At 45.2% G+C, this 24,514-nt stretch overlaps 2 protein-coding genes across 12 annotated transcripts in view; both read left to right on the plus strand.

The window, feature by feature from the left end:
• LOC102225117 (golgin subfamily B member 1-like) overlaps positions 1-15,585 on the plus strand; it is a 32,650-nt gene extending 17,065 nt beyond the window's left edge. For 3 of the 4 annotated variants that reach the window (XM_023332474.1, XM_023332475.1, XM_023332472.1), the window contains exons 21-29: positions 787-11,457; positions 11,953-12,023; positions 12,255-12,291; positions 12,584-12,733; positions 12,854-12,970; positions 13,214-13,305; positions 13,399-13,491; positions 13,564-13,678; positions 14,388-15,585. In XM_023332474.1, the coding sequence (XP_023188242.1) occupies positions 787-11,457; positions 11,953-12,023; positions 12,255-12,291; positions 12,584-12,733; positions 12,854-12,970; positions 13,214-13,305; positions 13,399-13,491; positions 13,564-13,678; positions 14,388-14,546 (11,505 nt within the window). In that variant the 3' untranslated portion in view covers positions 14,547-15,585. The remainder of the gene's footprint in view (positions 1-786; positions 11,458-11,952; positions 12,024-12,254; positions 12,292-12,583; positions 12,734-12,853; positions 12,971-13,213; positions 13,306-13,398; positions 13,492-13,563; positions 13,679-14,387) is intronic. The other variant, XM_023332473.1, reaches the window with a different exon arrangement.
• Positions 15,586-21,376: 5,791 nt separating this feature from the next.
• The window catches only part of shank2 (SH3 and multiple ankyrin repeat domains 2), a 165,044-nt gene continuing 161,906 nt past the window's right edge, over positions 21,377-24,514 (plus strand). For all 8 annotated transcript variants that reach the window (XM_023332072.1, XM_023332074.1, XM_023332075.1 and 5 more), the window contains exon 1: positions 21,377-21,664. The gene's annotated coding sequence lies outside the window, so the exon portion shown is untranslated. The remainder of the gene's footprint in view (positions 21,665-24,514) is intronic.

Raw genomic sequence — 24,514 nt, forward strand, 5'->3', positions numbered from 1 at the left:
GAAGCCCGCAGCATCATGGCTCCTCCTGGAGTTTTAGATCTTCGTCTCCACATGTTTACGTTTGTAATGGTTGGGCGGAAACTTTTTATTTTTTAATTTTTTTTGCATTCCGGTCTGTTTTGGCAAATCTACAAAATTCTGTTTTAAATTTACAATAACATAAAGATCACTTTGTTTTCTAAAATAGCCACATGTTTCACTAAAATATTGCATGCTCAGTTATTTTTGGAGTTTTTAATAAAAATGACTGCATTTCCGTGGCTCTCTGGTGAAACGGTTTGGACATCAATGATCTAACGGTTGTTATGGCGACATGGTGACACCAACATGTCGGTCTGCAGCTTTAAACTCCCTGATTATTCCTCTGCTCATAGATTTGGGCAGATTTATCCCAGGAGGAATTGTCCTAAGCTGATTCTAACACACTCAGCTTTGTTTGATTAAAATGTTTTCCAGTCTTTCCAACTTTGAAGAAAGTTTCAAATCTAATTTATGATCTACAAAATCAGGAAATTAATAGTTTAAACTTAGTTAAAACTGCCTTTTTTGTATTTATATCATGATTATTGCTTCAGTCATAAATTACAATTTTTCAAACTTTTCGATATGAAATGATGCAGCTGCTGAAAAGGAGCGTTTGATTTCATAAATCCTTTCGGAGGTTCCAATAAATGAGGATGAAGACGTAATTTTGCACAAATAATTTGCTAATTTTAGTGTTTTTGTGTCATTTCTTGAATGAATTGAGCATAATAACTTAAAACTTATTTTTAAAACCATTTTCAGGCCCAAAAGCAAGAGGTTACCATAGAAACGCTCCAAGCGGAGCTGGACCAGACCAGTGAGGAGCTGGACAAGCTGAACACGACTCACCTGGAAGAGCGAGCCCAACTGATCCACGACCTCCAGAGCTGCGAGCGGGAAATCGACAGTCTGAAGGACGTTCTGCTGGAGAAGGACAGAGAGATATCCAGCCTGGCCGGGAACATGGCCGAGTACGGCGAGCAGCTCAGCCTGCTGAAGCAGGAGGTCAAGGAGAAAGAGGAGAGCCTGGTCCAGGTGGAGAACGCTCTGAGGAAGGCTGAGCGGGAAGCTACGATCATCAGGGACTCGCAGAACTCCGACCAGCAAACCCTGAACGGCAAAATCACAGAACTGATGGGGAAGCTGAAGGATGCCGAGGCGGAGCTGGAGAAAACCAAAGAGGAAGGAGAATCTAAGGCGGCCGAGGTGGAGCATCTGCTGAAGCAGGCCGAAGGCGACAAGAAAACCATCCAGGAGCTGCGAGGCGACATCCAGAAGCTGAATGTGAGCCAAAGGAATCATCTCTCCGAATGCGAGACTCACATCTCCTCCCTGAAGGAGCAGCTCAACGTTTCAGCACAAAAGCTGCAGGAGTCCGAAGGAAAAGTCCTGCAGCTTCAGGACAAAAACACGATCAGCGAAAAACTGCAGCAGGAGCTGAAGGATAAGGAACAGGTTCAGGAAAGGGAGCTGAAATCCTCTAAAGACGAGCAAAACACACTTTTAGCTCAGGTGGAGAAATACGGCAACCAGGTTGAGACATTATCCAGTAGATTAGAGGAGAAACTTGAAGCAATAAGATCTCTGGAAGAGCAAATCAGGACGGCAGATAAACTGGTGGAAGAGGAGAGGCAGAAGTTTGACTCAGAGAAGGCTAGGTTGAACAATGAGATCCAAAATAAATCTGAAGGCTTCTCCAAAGTCGAGGAGATCTTAAGAAGCACAGAGACTCAAAAACAAGAGCTGGAGGTAAAACTTAAAGGGCTGAAAGAAGAACTGGAGCTTCAGAGACGCCAAACAGACGAGCTCCATGAAAGAGTTACATCTGCTCTTCAGCTTAACGGCAGTCTGGAGGAACAGCTTCAGGTCATCACCGAACACAGAGACAAACTGCAGCTGGAAGCAAGCGAACGCATCAGAGCCGTTTCAGAAGTTACAGCCGAGAGAGATTCCCTCCAGATCCGAATATCTGCGCTGGAGACGCAGCTTTCTGACAGCAACAGAGTCATTCAACGGTTGCAGAGAGAGAGAGAGGATTTAAACCAAGTCATAGAGCAAAGCAATAACTCCAACTCAGAGCTCCTGCTGGAAAAAACCAACGAATGTAGCCGTCTGCTGGAGGCACTTAGGGAGAAGGAGGAGGAGGCGAGCCGGATGAGGCTGCAGGTGGAGAAAACGGAGCGAACCGCCGCTGACCTTCAGTCCAAAACCGAAACGCAACAAAGTCTGCTGACGCAGCTGGAGGAGACGCTGTCTCTGCTCCGAGAACAAGAGTCCAGTTTGAAGTCTGGGCTGATGGAGAAGGACCGGATGCTGAAACAGAAGGAAGAAGAAGAATCCCGGCTGGAAGCTGAAGCTGGATCCCTGAACGAGGAGCTTTCTGAGCTGAAGCACCGACTTAAAGAGCAGGAGGAAACGTGTCAAACCCACAAAGACCAACTGAACGACAGAAACCAGGCGGTGAAGTCTCTGAACGACCAAGTTAACGTCTTCAGAGAAAATACCAGAAAACTGGAATCTGAGGCGGAGTGGAGGAAAACTAAACTGGATGATTTAAATTCCCACCTCCAGACTCTCACCGAGGAAAACCAGAACCTCCGCTTCGCCTGTGAATCCAAAGAAAACCAGATTTCTCAACAAAGACAGACTGTTTCTGAGCTTACCCAACAACTGGAAGCATCTGCTGAGCAGAACTCCCAGATCAGGACTCAGATTATCAATCTGACGGCTGATAATCAGAGATTACAGGAAGAGTTAGGGAAAAACAGCCAACTGGTTTCTGACTTAGCAGCCGAGAAAAGTTTCCTCCAGGAAAAAGCTTCCAGCCTCGAAAACCAAATCCAAGACAATCAGAAAACAATCAGCGCTCTGACCGATGAGAAAGAGGAGCTGAGGAAGATCCTGACTGAAAGCCAAGAGTCAAACTCTGCAGGTCTGCTGGAGAAGACAAATGAATGCGCTCGTCTGTCCAGATCGCTGCGGGAGACGGAGGAACACCTCCAGAGTTTACAGGAGCAGGTCAGTCAGCTGAAAGACACGGAGAAAACCATCTCTGAGCAGAGAACCCAGCTGGAGGCCCGGCAGAACCAGCTGCTGCAGCTCCAGGACACCGTGTCCATGCTGCAGGAGCAGGGCTCGGTTCTGAAGGCCGCGCTGATGGAGAAAGACTCCACGCTCAACCAGACGGCAGAGGAATGTCGAGTTTATCAGAACGAGCTTCTGACTCAGAGAGAGCTGGCGTCGAAGCTGCAGGAAGAAGCCGAGTCAGTCAGGAGAGAAACGTGTGAGATGCGACAGCAGCTGGAGCAGAAAGAGCAGGCCTTCCAGGAGGTCACTCACCAGCTCCAGAGTCAGAGAGAGGAGCTGAAGAAACGCAGCGAGTCAGTGTTTTCACTGAGCAGTCAGATCGGAGCCATGAACCAGAGCGCCGCAGAGATGGAGGCGGAGATCTCCAGTTTAAAAGCTTCCCTGCAGAAACTCTCTGCAGAGAATGAGCAGCAGCTGCAGCAGAGCGAGGCCGAGGTGACCGACCTGAGGGACGGCATGCAGGCGCTGACGGACCAGAACTGCAGGCTGAAGGCTGAGCTGCAGAAAATGGCGAGCGAGCTGGAGCTCATCAGCAGACTGAGAGCAGAAATCTCAGACAGAGAGAAGGAGCTCAGAAATGTCCAGTCAGAGGCGGAGACGATGAGATCCACCATGCAGGAAAAGGATGAAAACCTGGAGAAACTGCAAGCTTTTATCCAGCAGCAGGACCAACAGCTGAAGCAGATCAAAGATCACAACGACACTCTGCAAAAACAGCTGTCAGAGCTGCAGGAGACGACCTCCAACCTCAGAGGTCAGGTAGAAACTCTGACCTCAGAGTCAGGTGTGCTGAAAGACGCCCTGGAGAAGAAGGAGCAGTTGAGCCTTGAGTATCAGAGTCACTCGACCGCCACCGTGGAGAACCTCAACTCCCATCTGCAAGGCAAAGAGGCCGAGTGCGACAGCCTGAAAGAGAGGATATCTCACCTGGAGGAATCCGTCTCTAAGCTCAGCAGCTCCCTGCAGGTCCAGGCCTCTGAGGCGGAACGACTCAGGGCGGCTTTGGGAGAAAAAGATGCTGCCCTCCTGGAGCGATCCCGCTCTGTGGAGGAAGCTCAGAGGAGAGCCGACGAGGCTTCGCTCTTCAAGTCGCAGTTCATGGAAAGCACAGAGATGGCGTCCCAGCTGCAGAGTCGGAACCAGCTGCTGTCTGCCGAGTCTGAAAACCTGAAGAGGTCAGCAGAGGAGACGCAGCGCGCCTTCACCAACCTACAGGAAAAGTACGCCCAATCCCTGGAGGAGCTGCAGGACGTCAGGAAGCGCCTTGCTGAACGGACAGAGGAGGTCGACGACCTTCGAGCACAAATGGACGATTCCAGCAGAGGGCGCCAGACGGCAGAAACCACCGTGGAGACTCTGAGGACGGAGGTGTCTCTGATCAGGGACAAGCTGGACAGAAGCCAAGCCTTGAACTCCAGCCTGTCCAAAGAGAAAGAGGACGCCCATCAGGCAAGTGTAACTCAGCTGACGGTTGAAATAGAAAGACTTAAATCCCAACATCTTCAGGTCGCAGAGCAGATGAACGCTCTGACCGAGAACCTGGAGCAGAGAGAGATGGCTCTTCACGCAATAAACAACCAGTACGGCGCTCAGGCCAAGCAGGCGGCGCAGCTGATCTCAGAGATGCAGAAACTGGAAGAGCGCAACAAGAGTCTGAGCGAGGAGCTGCTGCTGTCCAGGGAGGAGCACCGCAAGCTGCAGGCGGAGAGGGAAGAGCTGGAGCAGAGCCTACAAGCCAAGGTTAGTGCCAAAGACGAAGAACTGTCTCAGTTGAAAGAAAACATACAAAAAATAGAGCAGATTCTGCAGGACTCTGAGAAGGAGTGGCTGTCGCTGCTGGACAGGGAGAAGCAGGACAAGAGTCTGCTCACAGAACAATTAGAACGTCTCAAAACTGAAATGAAATCCAAAGATGTTAAAGTTAATGCTTTGAAGGAAGACTTAGACGGTTTGCAGGACAGATTAGCAGAGGCATCAGCTGCAGTCATGCAAGGTTCAGACCAGCTGAGCGCTAAAGAGCTGGAGGCATCGGCATCCAGAGTCCAGCTGGAGGGAGTTCTGGCTTCCATCCGGGAGAGGGAGGATGAGAACCGGAGCCTGCAGCAGGCGCTATCAGCTGCAGACAACGAGCTACGAAGAATTCTGAAAAACAACACTGAAACGGACTCTTCTGATAGATCTGCTGCAGTAAACCAAGAAGAATCATCACTACAAGTCTTGATAAAGAAGGTACACGAGAGTCATCAAGCTGAGATAAATGCTGTGGAAAGAGACCTGGCTGAAACTGCTGCACAGCTGCAGAATCAAAGGAGCAGCGATGAGAAGAAACAGGAAGCTCTGGAGAATTTACAGGCTCAGTTTCATGCAGAGCTGCAGAAGAACACATCCTTAGATGAACAGATGAGCTGCATGAGCCTCCAGGTCAGCCAGCAGAAGGAGCTGCTCTCCTCTCTCAGCCAGCAGCTGAAGGATAAAGACGCCTCCATCGCTCAGCTCATCGAGTCCGCCTCAAACGAGAGGCTGAAGCTGGTGGAGGAAAACGCCTCCCTGTCAGCGCAGCTGGAGAACATGGAGCGTGCTCAGCAGGAGATTTCTCTGCAGCTACAGGAACAACTTTCATGTTTTCAGAAGGAGAACTCTGAGAAGCTTCAGCTCAGAAAGGAAGCAGAGGATCTGCAGAAGGAGCTTTCTGCTGCATCCAAAGAGAAGGAAACCATGAAGAAGAAACTTCAGGCTGCTCTGGTTGTGAGAAAAGATCTGCTGAAAAGGATTGATGAGTATGAGAAGCAAAAGGAAGAAGGACAGAACAATAAAATGTATGTTTTGCAGGAAAAGTTGAATGAAATGAAACAAACGTATGAAGAAAAAATTTCTGTTCTTGACGCGGAGAGACTTGAACACAAAGCAGTTGGTGAAAGAGCTGCAGAGCAATTACAATCCGAAAAACAAATGCTGCAGAGGACATTAATGGAAAAAGAGGAGAGCTTGTGTGACGCTTTAGAGAAAGTCAAGGAGAAAAACTCTGTCATTGAGGAGCTTCAGTCCAGAGCAGAAGACATCGAACGAGAAAGAAACAATTTGATACAGAAACTAGAGGAGCTTCAGAACGAAACGAAGACATTCCAGGACGAGCTGAAGGACAAGTCTTCCTCCGCTGCTGCAGATCTGGAGGTGGAGCGGGCACAGATGAAGCAAGAAAAAGCTGCTCTGCAGAAAAAGGCCCAGGCTGCACTGCTGGCACGCAAGGAAACACTAAAGAAGGCTCAAGAAAATGAGAAGAAACTTACTCAAGAGCTATCTGAGCTGAAAGAGAAGCACGAGGCTCTCTTAGCGCAACACCAGCTGCAGGCAGAGGAGCTGGATGAGCTCCATAAAACTTCTACCTCTTATCTAGATGAAGCGAACTCCTTAAGACGGCTCATCGAGGAGAAGGACAAAACTCTGCAAGATGTCAAAGTGTCTCTGGAAACCATGAGGTCCAGGTTTGAGAGCATTTCTCTTGAAATGGCTGATAAAAACGAAGCTTTTGCTCAGGTTGAAGAAAGAGAAGCTGCTTTAAAGTCGACTTTGCAGAGAGTTCAGAGCGACCTGGAGAAAGCTCAGGCAGAAGTAGAACGGAAAACCCACGAGATGGAGAAATATCAAGCTGGGCATCAGGAGAATCAGGAGTTATTGGACAGAACTGTGACTTTAGAGAACCAACTCCAGGAAGAGAAGCGAGCAAACGAGGAAAAGCTTCACATGTTAATGAAAGAAAAGGAAGCCATGTTGGAGCAAAGCAATCAGCTGAGAACTCAACTGGACGAAGCAGTTGGTTTGCTTTCACAGAAATCTTCAGAGTATTTAGCAATCCAAAAGACGTTAACAGAAACGGAGAAAGAAAAAGATGTTTTGGTTAAAGAAACTGAAAAGGTGAAGCTAAACTTCACAGAAATCCAACAAGAAATGGAGTTTTTGAAGAAGGATAAAGAAAACTTGGACAGGTTTATCGGTGAGCTGAAAGGTGAAATGGCTGCACTGAAACTGCAGAATGTAAAGGAGAAAGATGAAGTCAACAGAGACCATGTTGCTTACTCTTGCAATTGTGCAGAAAACTTTGAAGTGAAACTGAAGGAGAAAGATGAAGCTTTGTCAGTGTCTCAGGCTCAAGTTTCAGAGAAAGATCAACTAATCACTTCACTGGAGCTGCAGCTGGTTCACCAAATCAAAATGCATGAAGTCACAGTTGAAAAGGTGAGAACCGAAGCTGAGGGGCTTCAGAGATCCCAAGAAGATAACCAAACCAAACTTCTAACCAGGAAACTTCAAGCAGCTTTAGTTTCCAGAAAAGATCTGATGAAGGAAAACGCCTCGCTGAAGGAAGAAGTTGAGAAGTTGTCTGCTCAACAGGAAGCAAAGGAAGCAGAGTACCTGGATCTGAAGTCATCCCTGTTGAAGCTGAAGCATCAGAACGTGGAGCTGGAAGGTTCTGCATCATCTGTCCTCAAAGAAAGAGACGCGCTGGTCGCTGATGTTGATTGCATCTTGAACGACAACCGCAGCCTGTCTGCAGCCTGCGACAGTTTGAAGTCAACCATCGAGAGCATCACACAGCAGAAACAGGCCTTCTCCTGCCAGCTCGAGTCGCTCAAAGACTCCCAAACCGAGGAGCTGACCAAATGGAAGTCAAAGCATGCTGAGCTGAAGCAAGAGTATGAGTCTCTGCTGCAAGCGTACGAAAACGTGAGCAGTGAGATGGACAAGATGAGGCAGCTGTTGGAAGGAGCCAAGAGAGAGCGTCAGGAAGCTCTGAAAAGAATCCATGATCAGGAGACCCAGAAGGAGATCCTGGAAAAGCGAGCCCAAGCGGCGGAGGAGGAAAATGAGAGGATTAAAGAGAAGATGCACAAATTCTCCAAAGAGAAACGCCAGAAGATCGAGAACCTGGAGGAAGAGAATCAGAATCTTCAAAAGCAAATCTCACAGCTTGATGGAAACCAGGAGGTGGCGGTGTCCGAACTAAGAGACACAAACCGGCACCTGGAGGCAGAGATTTCCCAACTTGGAGAGAAACTCTCAGCGATTCAGGCAGAAAACATCCAGCTGGCTGAAAAACTAGAAGCAGCGAGTTGTTCTCTGGAGGAGAAGAACTTGGAATCAAACAACAACGCAAACAATATGCAGCTGAAGCTCGATGAAGCTCTCAGTTTGAATAACTCACTGACGGCGCAAATTGAAGCACAGAAAACAGAACTGAGCTCTCAGCTGGAAATAAGCAATCTGCTGCAAAAGGAGAAGGCGGATCTTTCTGAAAGACTAAAAGAAATCCAGAAGAAGCTGGAGCTGGAGCTGGGAAGGCGAGATGATGGGATCAAAGAGCTCCGAGATATTCTCAACAAGCACAACCAGGAGACGATCAGTCTGAACGAGAAGGTCCGAATCCTGGAGGACGACAAGACACTGCTGCAGGAGGAGCTGGAGAATACCCAAGAGATTTCGGACAAGGTGAAAAACGAGAATGAATATTTGGAAACTGTGATCCTGAAGAATTCAGAAAGAATTGATGAGTTGACAGAGTCCGTCAATGTCCTGCAAACCCAGAACGCTCAGCTGACGGCGCAGCTTACATCGAGCAGGGAGATGAGCGATCAGGTCTGTCGAGAAAAAGAGCAGGAGCAGCTCAAGTTGGTTAGAGAGTTTGAAGAGAAACTCAAGACTGTTCAGAGAGGCAGCGAGGGATCCAAGAACGTGAAGAAGGAGCTGCAAGAGCTGCTGAAAGAAAAGCACCAGGAGATAAATCAGCTCCAACAAAACTGCATCCGGTACCAAGAGGTGATTCTAGATCTGGAAAACTCCCTGAAGAGTTCACAGTCAACCTGTGAACATTTGGAGAAAGAGCTGAAGAAGAACTCTGAGAAGATGTCGGCATCGGAGGAGAGTAGTAAGAGACTCGAATCCGAGTCGGTAAATATCAGGAAGCTTCTCCAGGAGGCAGAGGAAAAGATCACAAGTACCGAGTCTGAAAGGGAACAGCTGGCTCTTCAGATATCCCAGAGCGTTAAACAGATAGAGGAAACTAAATCGTCACAACATATTGAAGAAACACAAAGACAATCCTTCATACAGAATCAGCTACAGCAACAAGTTGACGAGCTGAAGAATCTGAGAGAGAAGGAAAATGAAAGAGTGGATGAACTGATCCAGGAGTTGCACTCTAAAGATCTCCAGATAAACACCCTGAGGAGAGCGGTTGAGACCAGCGAAGCCAAGCTTTCTGCTCTGACTTCCACTCCACATGGGGCTGACACCTCCAGACTCTGGGATGATTTGTACCAGAAGAGCCTCCATCAGAAAGACAAGCAACTGCTGGAACAAGGGTCAACCATCACAAGGTTCCTGGAGGATCTGAGGAAGAAAGAAAAGGAAGTGAATGAACTTCGAGTGGCTAAACTAAGACTGGAAAGGACGTTGAATGAGTACTCAGTTGCTGCCGCCGCTCATCAGCGCCAGATGTTTATAGTAAGCGCAACCAACGCTGAAGTGAGTGAGAATTTGGAGCTCATGACTGTTCAGGTGAAGGAACTCAGTGGTCGAGTGGAAAGATTGGAGCAAGAGAAGAACGGTCTGAACCGACAGCTGGCAGAGAGAGAGGACGAGCTCTCCCAGCTGCAGCCTCGTCTTCAGCAGATGGAGAAGCTCAATGCTGACACAGAAGCTCAGCTGCACCTTTTACAGACCGAACGGGACAGAATTCAGGCTGACTTTGACAAGCAGCTGGGCATTGCAATTCAACTGAAAACACTCCTTCAGGGCAAAGATGCCGAGATCTCCTCCCTGCTTTCCTGCAAAGATGGCCAGATGTCTGGGTATCTGGAGCAACTCCAGGCTAACTATCACAACCAGGTGTCTGTTTACGAAGACAGACTCACGTCGTCACGCTACCAAAGGGAAAGGTTGGACAAAGACATAAGAGGACTTCAGGCTAAGGTCAAAAGTCTTGAAATTCAGGTGAGCAGATCCGTTCAAGAAAAGGAACAGATGGAGATGAAGATCGAGTCATTGAAGAACTCGATGGTGTCTTTACAGAGCGAACGGGAGCGGCTGATGTCTGAATACAGAGTACTAGAGGCAAAGAGTCAGTTGGGGCTGAAGGATGAAGGAGGTTCCCATGATGGTGAGGGCGGTGCAAGCAAAGGCTTTAAGCATGAAATCAGAAAGTTGTTGCATCAAATGGATGATCTGAACTCTGAGAACGCCATGCTCAGGGCTCAGCTGGTGCGCTACCGAGAGGATTTAAATCAGGTACTGTCCCTGAAAGACAACCAGGTGAAGGTTCTGCTTCAGAAGCAGCAGGATGTGATCAAAAACCTGGAAATCCAGAAGGCTTCCACTGAAAAGCTTCTCAGAGATTCTCGGCTGGAACTCCAAGAGAAACAAGAAGACAGTAATGCAATTAAAACAGAGAATGAAGAACTCAAGGGTAAAGTCTCCAAACTGGAAGCTGAAAGAGTGACGACTAACGAGGGCAGGGTCATTGCCAGTTTACAGGACGCCGTGGCGGCCAAGGCGTCTGAATGTAGCGACCTCCAGCAGAAACTGCTCTCCCAGAAAGCATCGGTCGATGAGCTCAAAAGCAAAATGCAACAGTTGGAAGATGAGACTGACAAAAAACTTGCTGAAGCTGAAGATAAATACAACAGTGAGCTGGACACCTTCGAGCGGGAGGTGGAGATGATGAGAAACGAGCGTGAGACGGCAGATCAAAGAGTGGCGGAGCTCGCCAAAGATTTGCTGGATTTGGAGCAGCAGTTAGCTGAAGCTAAATCACAAAACAAAGACCTGAAGGCTCAGAATGAGTCTCTGTGCAAAGCCATGGCTGCCCTGCAGAATGACCGAGACCAGCTCATCGAGGACTTCAAGACCCTCAGGAACAGGTACGACGAAGAACTCCAGCAGAGTCAGGTGGCTCTGAACAAGGTTGAGCGCAGTCTGCAGGACGCGTCTTCAGACCTGGCCGGATATGCTAAAGAAAGAGACATCCTTGTTCTCAAATTAAAAGCTGTAGAGGGCAAAGATGCACACGAGGAGCTGAGCAAGTTGTTGGAGGAACTATCGAAGTCCCTGTCAGAGAAGGAACGAGAGCTGAAACAGGTGGTTCTGGAAAATAACGCATACAGCAGGCAGCTGTCTGCGTTCTCCAGATCCATGGCCAGCCTGCAGAATGACCGCGACCGGCTGCTGGATGAGCTGGCTGGAGCCAAAAGAGTGGCTGAATCCAAACACGGGTCGAGTGCAGAGATGGTTCTCAGCCCAACCTTGGAGAAAGAAAAAGCCGTCGGTGCCTTGGAAGATGAGAATGATGGACTGGTAAGTGGAGTCATCACCTTGATATTGGTTTGACTGCTGGATCATTAGATGTTGTTTAACTACTGGATCAGTGTGGGTTGCCTTATGATTGCCTGTTGCTTTTCTAAAAGTTGCCTGTTAGTTGGTTGTTGGTTTTCTGGTGATTGACTGTCAGTTTTCTGCTGGTTGCTTTAATTTTGATGGTTGGCTGTCGGTTTTTTATTGGTTGCCTGTTGGTTTTCTGTTTGCTGCTTTTATATTGATTGACTTTTTGTTTTTTGTTGGTTTGCTACTAGTTTTAACTGTCTGTTGGTTTTCTATTGGTTGGCTGTGTTTTGCTACTTGCCTTCTCATTTTCAGTTAGTTGCTTGTTGATTAACTGATGGTTGATGGATTTCCTGTGTTTGTTTAAAAGGACATTCGGACAAATGCCTTAAGTTGCCCTGATTTCTTTTCTATGTTATCATATTTCTGCGTAGCTTGTTGATGATCTGTGACATGACTCTATGTCTGCAGGTGAAGGACATGAAATCTGATGAGCTCCACCAGTCTACCAGCAGCTATCAGCAAAACGCTGCACATCTGAGGTAAAACACCATCCTGCTTATGGATCAAAATCCAATTTTAGAGGGATTTACGCCTGGACTGGAAAATCATTGGAGTGTTTTCATTTTAATCTGTTTCCTACATTCAGAAAGCCTTGAAAATAACCCTGAAATCATTCTGCTTCTTCATAAAAACTATTTTTTTCTAGCTTCATGGCTTTTTTAGTGCAGTTACAGATATTAAGAATGATTTTTTTCATTCTTGCTGTTTAGGTCTGAAGCTGAGAGGAAGGACACCCTGCCCATTAAAGTAAGCTGCTCTTCTAAAATACATTTCTATTCTTTCCAAATCAAGCATCTACATCAGTAGCTCTTCATTCTATCACATGATTTTTTTAGAACCTTTCATTGAACTTTGAATGTTTTTCAGTCATTTTTATCCTTTTTCTTGTTTCCTCTGACTCCTTAAAGTTGAGCCTAAAGTAATGAAACAACTGAGGAACTTTATGGGGTTTTTATTTAACCTTGGATGCTTAGTGACAATATGAGTTCATTTCTAGTAAAAACACTAAATAATCCAGTTTTTTTTTCCATTCATGCAGAAGGAAACGGCTGCGCTGGCAGGCCAGAGCAGCCAGGAGGCGGCAGTGAGTCGGTTAGAGGCTGAGAAGATGCAGCTCTACAGAGACCTGCAGCGCTGCGTTTATGAGATCCAGCAGCGGGACCAGTACTTCCATCAGCTCAACACCAAGGTAGGAAACAGCCCGGCTCCTCTGGAGGCCATTCACAGCTGCCAGTCAAACCAAAGTCGAGATCTTCTGAGAGACGACCTGCTTCTCATCCACCTTCATCCCTCGTCTTCCTCTCTGAAGCTGCAGCAGGCGGTGGAGGAGAAAGCTGCGGTCGCAGGCCAGCTGAGGGCCGTTTCCCAAACGCTCAGGGACAGCCAGAACCGCTGCCACTGGCTGGAGAGTCAGATCCAGGGCCAGGTAGAACCTCCACAGCACCTGCATCCTTCACTGGTATCAATGCTGCTAGTTCTACACCAGATGGAGGCACAAAGATTAAAACTAATCTTTTCTGCTTTGTTTGCACCTTCTGTCCACAAACAAACTGGATCTTTGGTGATAAAACCTGATAAATTAAATAAACAAAACTCATCATGTTTTGTTTGCACCATTTGACGCCATCAAGGCAGACATGTTGGATTAAAGCCTGGTGTTTGCACACAGCAGGGCTCGGCTGAAGTGGCTCCTGGAGCTCCTCAGGAGAGGAGCAGCGACTCCGTCAGTGAGGCAGCAGAGGCCAGTCAGCTCCGGGAGAGGTGACCACATCTTTCATCTCATCCCTGTACGATCCTCCCTTCATGAAATCAGTAAAATCAGTGAACCTTGATGGTGTGTGTGTGTGTGTGAAGACTTGTGGAGGTGGAGCTGAGTCTGGCTGATGAACGAACGAGGAGAGAGAGCGCAGAAGAGGCGCTGCGACTGGCGGAGGACAGAGCGAAGAGGTGAGGCGTTCACAGACCTCTCCCAGAGTCCGGCTGTGAAAAGCTGCTTTAAAATGTGTTTCTGTTGCTCAGCGCTGCATCCGGCCTGTCCAGAGACAATCAGAGGGACTTCAGCATCGAGATGGAAGCAGAGGAGGAGTGGGAAGCTCTGAGCCTCGACCCAAACCAGCCGCTCATAACACGGAAGGTCAGCAATACTCAAACACTCTTTAAACGTTCCTGTTAAACACCAACATGTTCACAGCAAGGGAAGCTTGAACTGAACGGCGCCCCCTACAGGCTATTAATCAAATAAAACGGGTTGTCACCAAACTGGCTGGTATTTTTCTGATAGTAAAAATAAAACAGACTAAGATCATTTTAAATTATGAGAATAAAGTCATAATATAACCTGAGGAAAGTAGAAAAATTGACAATAAGTTACTCTTGCATTATTATGACTTTATTCTTGTATTAAATCAACTTTATTGTCATTATATTGATTTTATTTTTGTATTTTACGACTTTATTCTCATAATACTATGACTTCATTCTTATAATTAAAAATTAGCCTGGCTCTAAAACTCCGTCACAGCTTGAACATTATAAAACATGTCAAAATATAATATTACACTAAAGCTTGTTCTGATGGCTGGTATGAAAAGTAGAAAATAAATATAGAAATAGAAATATAGTGTAGACTAAATATGGCTTGTCATGTAACTGATTATATGACAGTTGGGCTTGCCTTATTGCACTGCAGGGAACATTTAATTCTGCGTACAGGAGATTTAAAGACCAGCCGGTTGGGTCTGTAAGCTCCTGTCTCATCGGTCTGGCATTAGTTTGGTGTGGAGTTCTTCAGGTGGAACTTCAATGTGTTTTTTTCCTGATGGATGGTTTGTCTCCCCCTCCAGGTGAAAGGTGGCATGGTGGCGTGTCGCCGGTGGCTGAGGGGGCGGAGCCTCTACTTCTCCAGGCTGCTGACGGGTCGCGCTCGCTCTCGGTATTTCTTCCTGGCTTACCTGCTCACGATACACGTGGTGGTCCTGATGTGCCTCACCGGGGCCTGGTAGTGGAGTCCCTCAGGGTCTGCTGCGGTTTCAAACTGCGTTTCTGTGTTAAAACACTAAAACCAGCAGAGCTGCACCAGCTGCAGCTTCTCTGAACTCCTGCAGGCCACAGGACACTTGCACTAGTATTTAAACACCAGACAGCTGCACAGTTCCTGCAACGGTTCCCTGGTTTCTCGTTGCTTCTGTCTACCGGTAGAGAGCGAAGCTGCAACAAGGTTTTTCTGTTCAACTGAATTATTGAATGTCAGTGTAAATCAAGCCTTTAATCATGGCTCTCCTTTCGGTTTTCTTACAATTTAATAATTAGAGGAAGGAGCTGGAGTTCTTGAATAGTCGTAATTTTAGGTTTTTGTGTCTGAAAAGGAGACGAGACGATTAAACCTTCGTCCGGTCTCCGTTAACACTACTGAACGTCTCCGTTGCCTTCCTGAGCGAACACATCCTCAACCCCACCCGCTGCTTCACCCGCCCTGCCTGATGCCATGAGTTGCACATAATCAATCGTAATGCTGACTTCAACTATGCACTGATAGAAGCTCACAAGCACCGCTCCCTTTAAAGCCAAAGGCGGCAGAGAAACTGCATCCATGGTAACGATGATGAGATGAAACTCAATGTGTGCCATTTGAAATAATCCACAGATATTTAAGATCCTCCTGTATTTATGAGTATCCAGAACCTGGGCTGTACATGATGTATTTATGTTTGTATATTCCTCTCTGTACCTTTTCCATGAAATCAGAAGGTTTCTGAAACCGGATCCTAAACTGATCCGGTTTATGGAAAAGCTGCGGTTCTGCTGCGTAGTTGTAATTACTTGTATAAAAGTTTGAGGTTCCAGCGTGAAACACGGAACCGAATGTATTTATGGAAAAAGGTGAACTACTGAAAAATGACATATTTTCTTTACTGTCTATTTTTCCGAGTTGGCGACGCCTCAGAGACTCGAGGTCAAACTTTGTGCAATAAAGTGACATTTTTCAGCTCATCCTTCATCATCTCAGAAAGACGTTAATAAAGTTCATCCAATCACTTCTCACATTTCACAACTGCTTCTTTATCTGCTTTAAACTTAAAGCCACTGTTGAGAATTATTATTTTTTATTAACATGCAAAGCCGTTTTCGCTTTATAATTGTAAAAAAAACAACCTGTTCTTATTTTTTTTGAGTTGGAGGAAAGTGATGCTCCTGCTGTCCAGCAGAAGTTGATGCTCCGCCGCTAATAGATGAGCTAGTTTTTTTTCTGCACCTTAGCATTTTTGCTAACATTTGGCATACTTAGCTTTCCCTAAATTACTTTTCCCAGATAAATTCTGAAGTACTAAATTAGTTGGCAGTTTTGCAAACATTCAGTTGAATAAAGCTTAACAAGACTAGTTGTGATTGGTCGATACAATGGCCCAACATACAGGTTGAGATCGTGATCGTTTTCAGCGTACCGCGTTAGCATTAGCTAAGCTATTGTTTATGGTTAGTGCTTTAGCGCAGCTAACTTTAGTTAGTGGTGCCGTCTGGAGCAGGTTTGGTTGAATTGGACCCGTTTGTCTTATAAACTGCTCTGATATGAGTTTTGTTGTTTGTAAAATGGGGAAAATTAGAAATAATACATGATATTATTGATAACACTATGGTCACAGTAGTAAAGGTTTAAATGGTGAACATTTCACAAAATGAGCATGAATTAGTTGATGTTTGGGTGTAAATACAACTCAGAAAATTTAATTAACTTCGGTTGATTCAGTTTACCTGAACTGAACTGGTTCTGATGACCCAGTACCCTAAACCTCACTCATAATAATCATATTAATAATAATCATAGTAACCTCTGCTTTTTAGGCTAAACTACAATTATTTTTAAATGTTATGTTTCATATTAACTCGATAGATTTTTACTTAAAATTCAAGAATAAGAGATTTTTTTATCACCAAGGATTTTGTTTCATGTAATGTGTTCATTCAACCACAAGAGGGCGGAGTCTGTTAGTGTGCTGTGCAGGATTTCCCAGTATAACCAGAGCCACCCATGCTGACGGTGTCACAGAGGTGGGATCTGTGTCTCCTCATAGATTTGGTCCATTTTTCCAGTTATTTCAGCTGCAGGAAGTGATCATTAATTTATTGCCTGGGAGCCGAGTCATCCGAGTCTTAAATCATTTATGGAGAAGTTCCCTTTTCTTCTCTTTTAAGACTGGATCTGATCTCATTCAACATGACGTCGTGTTGGAGGCTGAGTGGGTTTTCCTCAGGAAAACGGCTTCTCTCTCTGCTCTGTTCTTCAAACGACCTTCAGGTTCTGATCAGAGATGAATTGCAGCTTTTATAGAAGTCAGTTATGTCTCTTTCAGCAATAAAGTCCAATATTAGACTCCAGTTTCCATTGCTGACAGGGATGAATCATGGACATTTAAAAACCTGAGCCATGCTGTCTCACTCCGACCTGAATTCAACTTGCTTTGGATTTCCAGGCTTGTGATGGAAACCGCTCAGACTTGGTTCTAATAAAAGAAGGAAATCTGCATCTCGGTTTGCTCTGGTAGCCTTAAAGCGGTTCTCCAGTTGAGGGTGACCCAGTTGCTTCCAGCACAGGAGGAACAGAGGAGGAGGAGGAGAGAAGCATGTGGGAAACTGCTATGATTAATGTGCCTTCAGAGGCGGACTGAGCCAGAAAGGAGGCCAAACACTGAAGGATGTTTTCATCAGATCTGATACATCCAGGATGATTCTTCATCCTCATGTCATTAAATCATCAGAACTGATGTCTAACACAGCAGGAATACAGATGGGACTTGTCATATCTATCAACTGACAAACTGGTTTTTTGCCCAAACTGGTTTCATCACCTCCCAGAATCAAAGCTGGTTTAACCCGACCAGAGAAAGGAGTTTCATTAAATCCACCGTCACCTTTCAGCAGTGAAACTGTTACTGTGGTTCCTTTAAATCGGCTCTGAAATCTGATTGGTGATCCACTTCAGTTTGCATTAGCGCCACCTACTGGCTGTAACAGGTGAAAGATAAAACATTCATGATGAGCTTCAACATGGAACCATGAGAAAATTATTTTGCACAATACATAATATTTGTGCTTTTTGTAAAACAAAATTGCTTTCTACTCATAACATAAATAATTATACTGATAAAAATGTTCTTTATTTCACTAAAGTGATTTTTTTTGTTGAATTATGACATATTTGGCCCTCCATATAAATCTTGATATTCCAGCTTCTTTAATGAATTTATGTAATAAATTATGTTTTTTTGTTTCAACAGAATTAAAATGTGAGAAACTGATTTGAGCTTTAAATGTGCAGCGGCAGCCATGATGATGATGATGATGATGTTTTCATTGTTTTCATTGTTTGCAGTCTGCAGGACTCTCTGTTACCTGTTTTAGTCCTGAGTTTTTTCTGCCTGGCCTATAAAATGTCCCAGTTAGTAACTGGGTCTCCTGCTGCTGGAGGTGCTGGTGGTGCTGGTGGTGTAAGGAGGAGGCAGCTGGGCGGAGGCTCCTCCATGTGATCAAACCTCTCAGCCTTTTCGTCGCCTCTGGAATTGCTTTGGGCGGGCGGACGTGTCCGGACAGACGCCTCGCTCATCACCGTCTCTCTGGAGCGACTCAGACTTCTGACTCTTCCTCGTCTTTTTTCTGTTTCTGGTTTCTTCATCGTCTCACCCTCCTCATCCTCCTGCTCAGCTGCGGGTCTCTGACCTGCAGGAGTCCAGAAACACCAACATGCCAACATAAAGCGCCGCAGCTCTCATTTTCTGCTTCGGCTTCAGCATCTTTACCTCATGTGCTACATGCATGACCCCGCTCCCAGAGAGGCTCATTAGTTGCCATAGGAACCAGATCCTCCCCAGCAGGACCCCCGACTCCTCTCGCCAGCGCCGCACATCCAGACTCCTCCCACTGCTGTCCGTGTTCAGCAGAAGCTCCAACATGTTTGAAGAGGTTTCCATCAGCAGCTGCTTTCAGTCACCAGAGTTAAAACACAGCAGCAGGTTTAACACCTCCAGTAAAATTAAGAACAAATTATTCCACACAAAATTCTGAACTTTCAACTTAATGGACAGATTTTTGCTTAATAAATGTCTGAAATACTGACATATTCAGACAGTTAAATGTATGAATATGTCTAGTGTAGTTCCTGAAACAATAAACTTTCAGAGGTCAAGGTCAGGTCATCTGGACAAACTGAGGTCAAATCTCAAACATCCAACAGCAGCCAAGTTACCACAAACCGACTGCAGGGAAACTTAAACTAATATGATCTCATCTGCATATTTTAATTTGAGTTCATCTTCTGAAAGCACAAACATACGAACGTCTGACCAGACTGAACTTTTCGCTTCTCAAGGTTTTTCTGCACCAGAAGTTTAAAACATTTGATTTTCTCCCAGACGTCGGCCAGTTTCCACCAGTAAGGAACCAGTAAGAGGCAGCAGGCTGGTTCTGGCTGCTGGTTGGTTGTGGAGAAAACATCAAACTCTGAGGATGTAAGATAATCAGAAAGTCCCTGAACGCAGCAGGAACCGACATGACGAATAAAGAAAAATCACTTTTAGAGTAAATATGTGTAAATAAAATCAAAATCAATCTAAACGTGTAAAACTGACATCAGCGCTCTGGTTCTATAGGCTCATGGTGCGTTCAGGTGCACTGCGTACATTAGATTAGCTGTCTGTGTTTGGTTCTCGTTAAGGTTTATTATGATGATGATGATGATTTTCAGGCCAGTTATCTTCTCCTCCTGCCGTGTAAAATCATTTTGCGGTGAAATCGTGACGCTGCAGAGTGGAAACGTGAAGAGGAGGATTCAGTAAAAAGAGCCGCGGTTCTGATCCTGATGGAGCCTTTAGCTCCACTGAAGTGTGAATATTTACAGTGGAGACACACACACACACACACACACACACACACGCTGGGACCAGAGTGTGGATGGTTTCCATACTGATCTGCGGCTGCAGTCTCTGCCTCTCCGGTGAAACCGTTTCGTTGCTGTGGACTCGGTCCTGGTCCTGGGCCGAACCGGCCTGTTGCTCTGGCCGCCTGCCACTGTTGCCATGATCAGCATCCTGCTCGGCTTTCCATCGCCGTTGTCATGGTGATGACCGTTTATTTGCAGGGGGCCACGCTGGTCTCCAGTGTTTCCGGGACGCAGGCGGGTAGATGAATGTTTCAGCCCAGTGACGTCGTCATCCGGTCCAGAACCGACCCGACAGAAACAGTCTGACCAGGGTTCTGCTCTGGACTCCAGAACCTGAGAAACAACAGAAAAACTCAGAATAAAAACAATAATTCTGATCTTTCTGAATAAATTTTTAACTCTTAAACTTTCATCCATTTTTTCACATCAGATCAACAGAATTTGTGTTTTATTGGGTTTTTATGTGACAGAAAAGAAATATTCATATTCATGGTTTCAATATTTTCAGCTAATAAAAATATGAATTATGTATTAACCCCCTTTACTCCGACTCCCAGAGCAAAATCCAGAGCAACTAATTGCAACAGAAGTTGCTCATTCTGTTTTATTTCATCTCCGTTGATCAATTTTCACCAGGATTTCTGTTTATTATTTATGTTTTACTGCTGTTTAGATTTTTTAAATTATTCCAACGTTTTTAATATTTAATATATTTTCATTTCTGTTTATTTTGTGTTTGAATATCTCTGAATGAGTTGGACATTTTTTTTCTGTTTAGTTTTGTGTTTTTTTATTTACCCTTTGCTATTTAGCTCTTATTTATTATTTAATGTGATGTAACTGATTCTTGGTTTGTTGATGACGTTTACATGTTGTTTACATCAGGCATAATATTCTGTGATAAAATCTGAACAGGAAGTTGGTTTTATTAGTTATTGCTGGACCCTCGTTGTGGATTGTGGTTTATTTTCATCCAAACTTAGACAAAATGTTTGTCCAAACCTGGATCTCTGAAATCCACTGGTACTTCCTGTTTCCAGTCCAGTCGGGCGTCTGGCCCTTTAAATGCCTCCAGGCTTTGCTTTGTGAAATTCCCAGCTACATCAGGAAGCTGGTTCTGTCCAGATTCTAAAGTTTGTAGCAGTTTGGTCCCAACATTAAATAAAAGTTTGGCCACTCAGGTGAAATTTATATGTTTGAAAATTTCACTTGTAATTTTTGTTTCACTTCCTGAAATGTTGAAGCAACAGAAAACAGACAGAAATGTTTTTATGAATTCATTCACTTTTACATCCAGGTTAATCGGATCAAATATCTGTTTTGGGTTAATAAATGACCAACATGTGTCATAAATCTCTAGTTTCAAAAATCACAAACCTGCATTTCCTGAGCTGCGTCTCAGTTGTGATAACAGCAGAAACCAGCAGGACGTCACAGTTTGTTGTTTCGGGTTCTTTGTCCCGCCTCCTCATCATTTCTGTCCAATGGGAGCAAAGATCATCACATGTTGTGAGAGTTGCTGAAGGTTCATAAAACTTTTTCTCTCTTCATTTTGTTAAACTTCCTTCCTGCAGCAGCTGCTTTAGCTGAGCCCCTCCTGCACCAACCGACCCTCCCGGCCTGCCGCCCTGGGCAGGGAGCCATAATGTTCATATCAGAAACGGTGATTTTCTAGAAACATGAAACGTGTTTGGATCAGAAGTCAGACTTGCTGATATTTTCTCATCTCTGCGGACATAAATGTGAAATCTGTAAATGTTCTTCAGCTCAGTTTTATTTCCGCTCCGCTCTCTGGGAGGCAGAACGAGATGAGAAATGTCCACCTGTGCAGCGGGGAGGCGGCTGCATCAACGCCCCCTTCCTCTCTCTCCTCTCCTCCACCTTCCAGCTCCGCCTGCCTCCTCCTGCTGGCGGGGCGATGAGCCGCTCGGAGCCGCGCTCGGTGGCTGTCGCCTCGGATTGAATTTCTGCTCGGAGCTGCTCGGATTTCTTCCCCACCCCGGAGGTCGGGTTTACAGGCTCCGGTCCGCAGAGCCGCACTTTGCCTGGAAGTTTCCCCCAGCAGCGGAGCTCCACCGGCCGCGGCGCGCCGGCGCGGACAGCCGGAGGACATGGAGCGGCTTTAGGAGGAGACCCAGCCCGGGGGAGGGAACCTCTTCAGGCCGAACAGGAACCAGAACCACGTTCAAGGTAAGCATCATTGTTTTCTTATTTTTCCCCTCACCGAACAAAAAAATTCTTCCATCTTTTTTTGTGGTTTAAAGCAAAGGTGAAGAGATTATTGTCACTTTATTAGAAGCTTTTTGCCGCATTTCTTCTCTACAGTCAGTTAATCTGCTCCAGTCAGACTGAAGACTCAGAAAGTGGCAGAAAAGCTTCTTCTTCTTCAACCTTTAGCAGCTTTAGGGTGTAAATAATAAATGTTTTATTGTGTGAAAGTGGAAACGGTGGAGGTGAAGCTGTGAGTTTGAGGAAAGCTGAATTGGCGCTTTTCGAGCAGGTGCAGCTCATCCTGGTCCGCTGCGGCTCATTCTGGACCAGAACCAAGAACCTCTGGACCAGAACCAAGAACCAGTATCGATCCACTCCTGCGCCGTTTCACAGCTTCCTCTAAGATTTACACAAGAAATGACAGAAAGTTTAGATCCCTGCCTGTGATTAATAATTCCATCTATTTGAATCTATAAATGAAACTTGCTGTTTGCCACTTTGGATGGTTTGTGTTTCAGACGGGAATATAAATATATATTTTAGAATATTAAGCAGATCAGCAGCTTTTTGTCTGAATATTGTAAATGAAATATCCAGATCAGATCAGAAATGAAAATGATTTCTGGATGGTTTCTGGTGAAGAAAAAGTTTGAAAGAAAAACCCAACATGGCTGAACTTCAGTTGTTTTCTTACGGAACATTTTAAAATCTTTGGCTCCAGATCTTGCAGATTCCCCTGGTTCTCTCTTACGGTGTCCCTCAAGGCTCAGTTCTCTTTGCTCTCAGTTTTTCCATTTGGCACGTTGTGATGAAACATGACTCATCATTTCTAAAGCAAACCTTCAGTCCTGCCCTGAAACCTGCAGCCCTGTGTCTCTGTCATGAAGCTGATGGCTTCATCCTTTGTGGCTCTTTGCCAAAATGAAGCAGATTCTCTGTGAGCAGCATCTAAATGTTTATTATCAATCAGCTGTGAAAAATGCTGCTGCATGGCTGTTAATTTGCACATATAAATAAATTCCCCCAAGTTTAGCTTTGTCTTCCCTCAATCAATGTTAGTCTTTTTTTCTCAGAGTTTCTGCACCTCCATGTTTCCTCAGCCAGATTATTGCTGTTCATTTTTAACTGTAACTTTACAAACTTTCTTAACTTTATTTTTTACTTGGCATAAACCTTTGAGCAAATTTGTAAGCTGGTTTCAAACCAGCAACTTTTGATCTTAAGTGTTTGGAAGCAGAACGCTTCGCCGACCCAAACGTCTCCCTGAGTTCTGGTTTTGAGTCCAGGAACGTCGGACCTGGACCCGTCAGTGAGTTGTTTGTAAAGGAATTTTATGAGGAGAGAAAATTAGTTTTTACTCAAGTTATCTTTGTTTGGTTTTAAAAAGGTAAAAACCCATAACATCAGATATTTCAGTTTTCTGGTGTCATCAGAAGGAATGATGCACACAAGCAAACTCCTGATTTTTCACATTTAAAAACTCAAAACTTTCTTCTGTCTCCCAGCTGTTCACAAATCTGAATCTCTGTGCAATTTGGAGGTGTGTGCACTTCCTCCCAGCTGGGAGTCCAACTCTACAGGAAGTTCCAGCTCAGACCAATTTCAATGTCAGGCTCTGAACTTTATTTTACAAACTGGCCTTAAAACAACAGACCAACAGATTAATCTGCTTTTTCCCTGATTATTGATTTTATGATTCTGTTGTTTAAATTCCATCTTGGGTTTTCAGTTTGGAGTTTTCTTAGGGCTGAATTGTCTTATGACCCCAACGCTCTCAGTATTTTTTATGTTTCTTTAGAGCCTGAAAGGTTAGACGTCTGCTGAAAATATCTCTTCATGTTTAGACAAACAACCAGGAGGAAAAGGTGAAACATTGCAACGTCTTCCAACAGAGAATCAAAGTTTTTGAGGTTGAGGACGGAGGAGGCTGAGAGTTTCAGAAAGTCAGAGATTCATCTCCAGAAATAATTCAGCTTTAGTTCGATCTGGCAGCAGGACTTCATGAAACCGTATAATTTCAGCCGCTGCATCCCTCATTCCTGACATCTCATCGCAGCGCCGCTGGACTGGCATTTACCTAAATGTCAGGTGTAAGTACACATGTGGGCGGACCGTCTCATTTACACTGGGAGGTTTAATTAATACTTGATGGTTTAACTGCAGGCACCTGCCGCGCGCATCAAAGCGTCTCTGGCAGAGATTCACTAGGAAACCGTTGTTGGGTTTCAGCCTCATCTTTCCCCGGTTTCTGCTGAGTTTGATGTGGAAACGTCTTCAGTTCTGGATGTGAATGAGGTCAGGAGTCAGTGGAGCCGTTCTTTAAAACACGAGGCTATTTCAGGAAGACAATCTTTCACTTTCCTTCCTGAAACCAGACTCATAAGATCAGTATCTCTTCCTGTTAAAAAAATACAGTTTACTGAAATACATGTTTCATTGGGGCTGAAAATGGAAACAAATTGCAGGAGATGAAGCAGCATTTCAATAAATAATGACGTAAGATTTAATATTCTCTGATCTGCTGCCATCTGAGAGTCGATTCCACGTGGGACTGAAATCTGTCTGGAACAGAAAAACTCTACAACTCGCAGAAAATATGAATTTTAAACGAATTACTCGATGCCTTCAGGTTGGAAGCTGGAATTTGTGAGTGCGCCCCCTGCAGGCAGAATGATGAGCTGGGAAGTTGAAGGTTTTTCACCAGAACCGGCCAATTTGATCCGATTAAAGGTTAGAATAATCAGTAAATAACTGAATACTAAAATAATCATGGCGCCCTGGTGGATGCCCCAGCATGATGCTGCCACCGCCGTGTTTCACAGTGGGCTG

Source organism: Xiphophorus maculatus, chromosome 4 (genome assembly GCF_002775205.1).
Source record: "Xiphophorus maculatus strain JP 163 A chromosome 4, X_maculatus-5.0-male, whole genome shotgun sequence".
NCBI classification, from domain to species: Eukaryota; Metazoa; Chordata; class Actinopteri; order Cyprinodontiformes; family Poeciliidae; genus Xiphophorus; species Xiphophorus maculatus.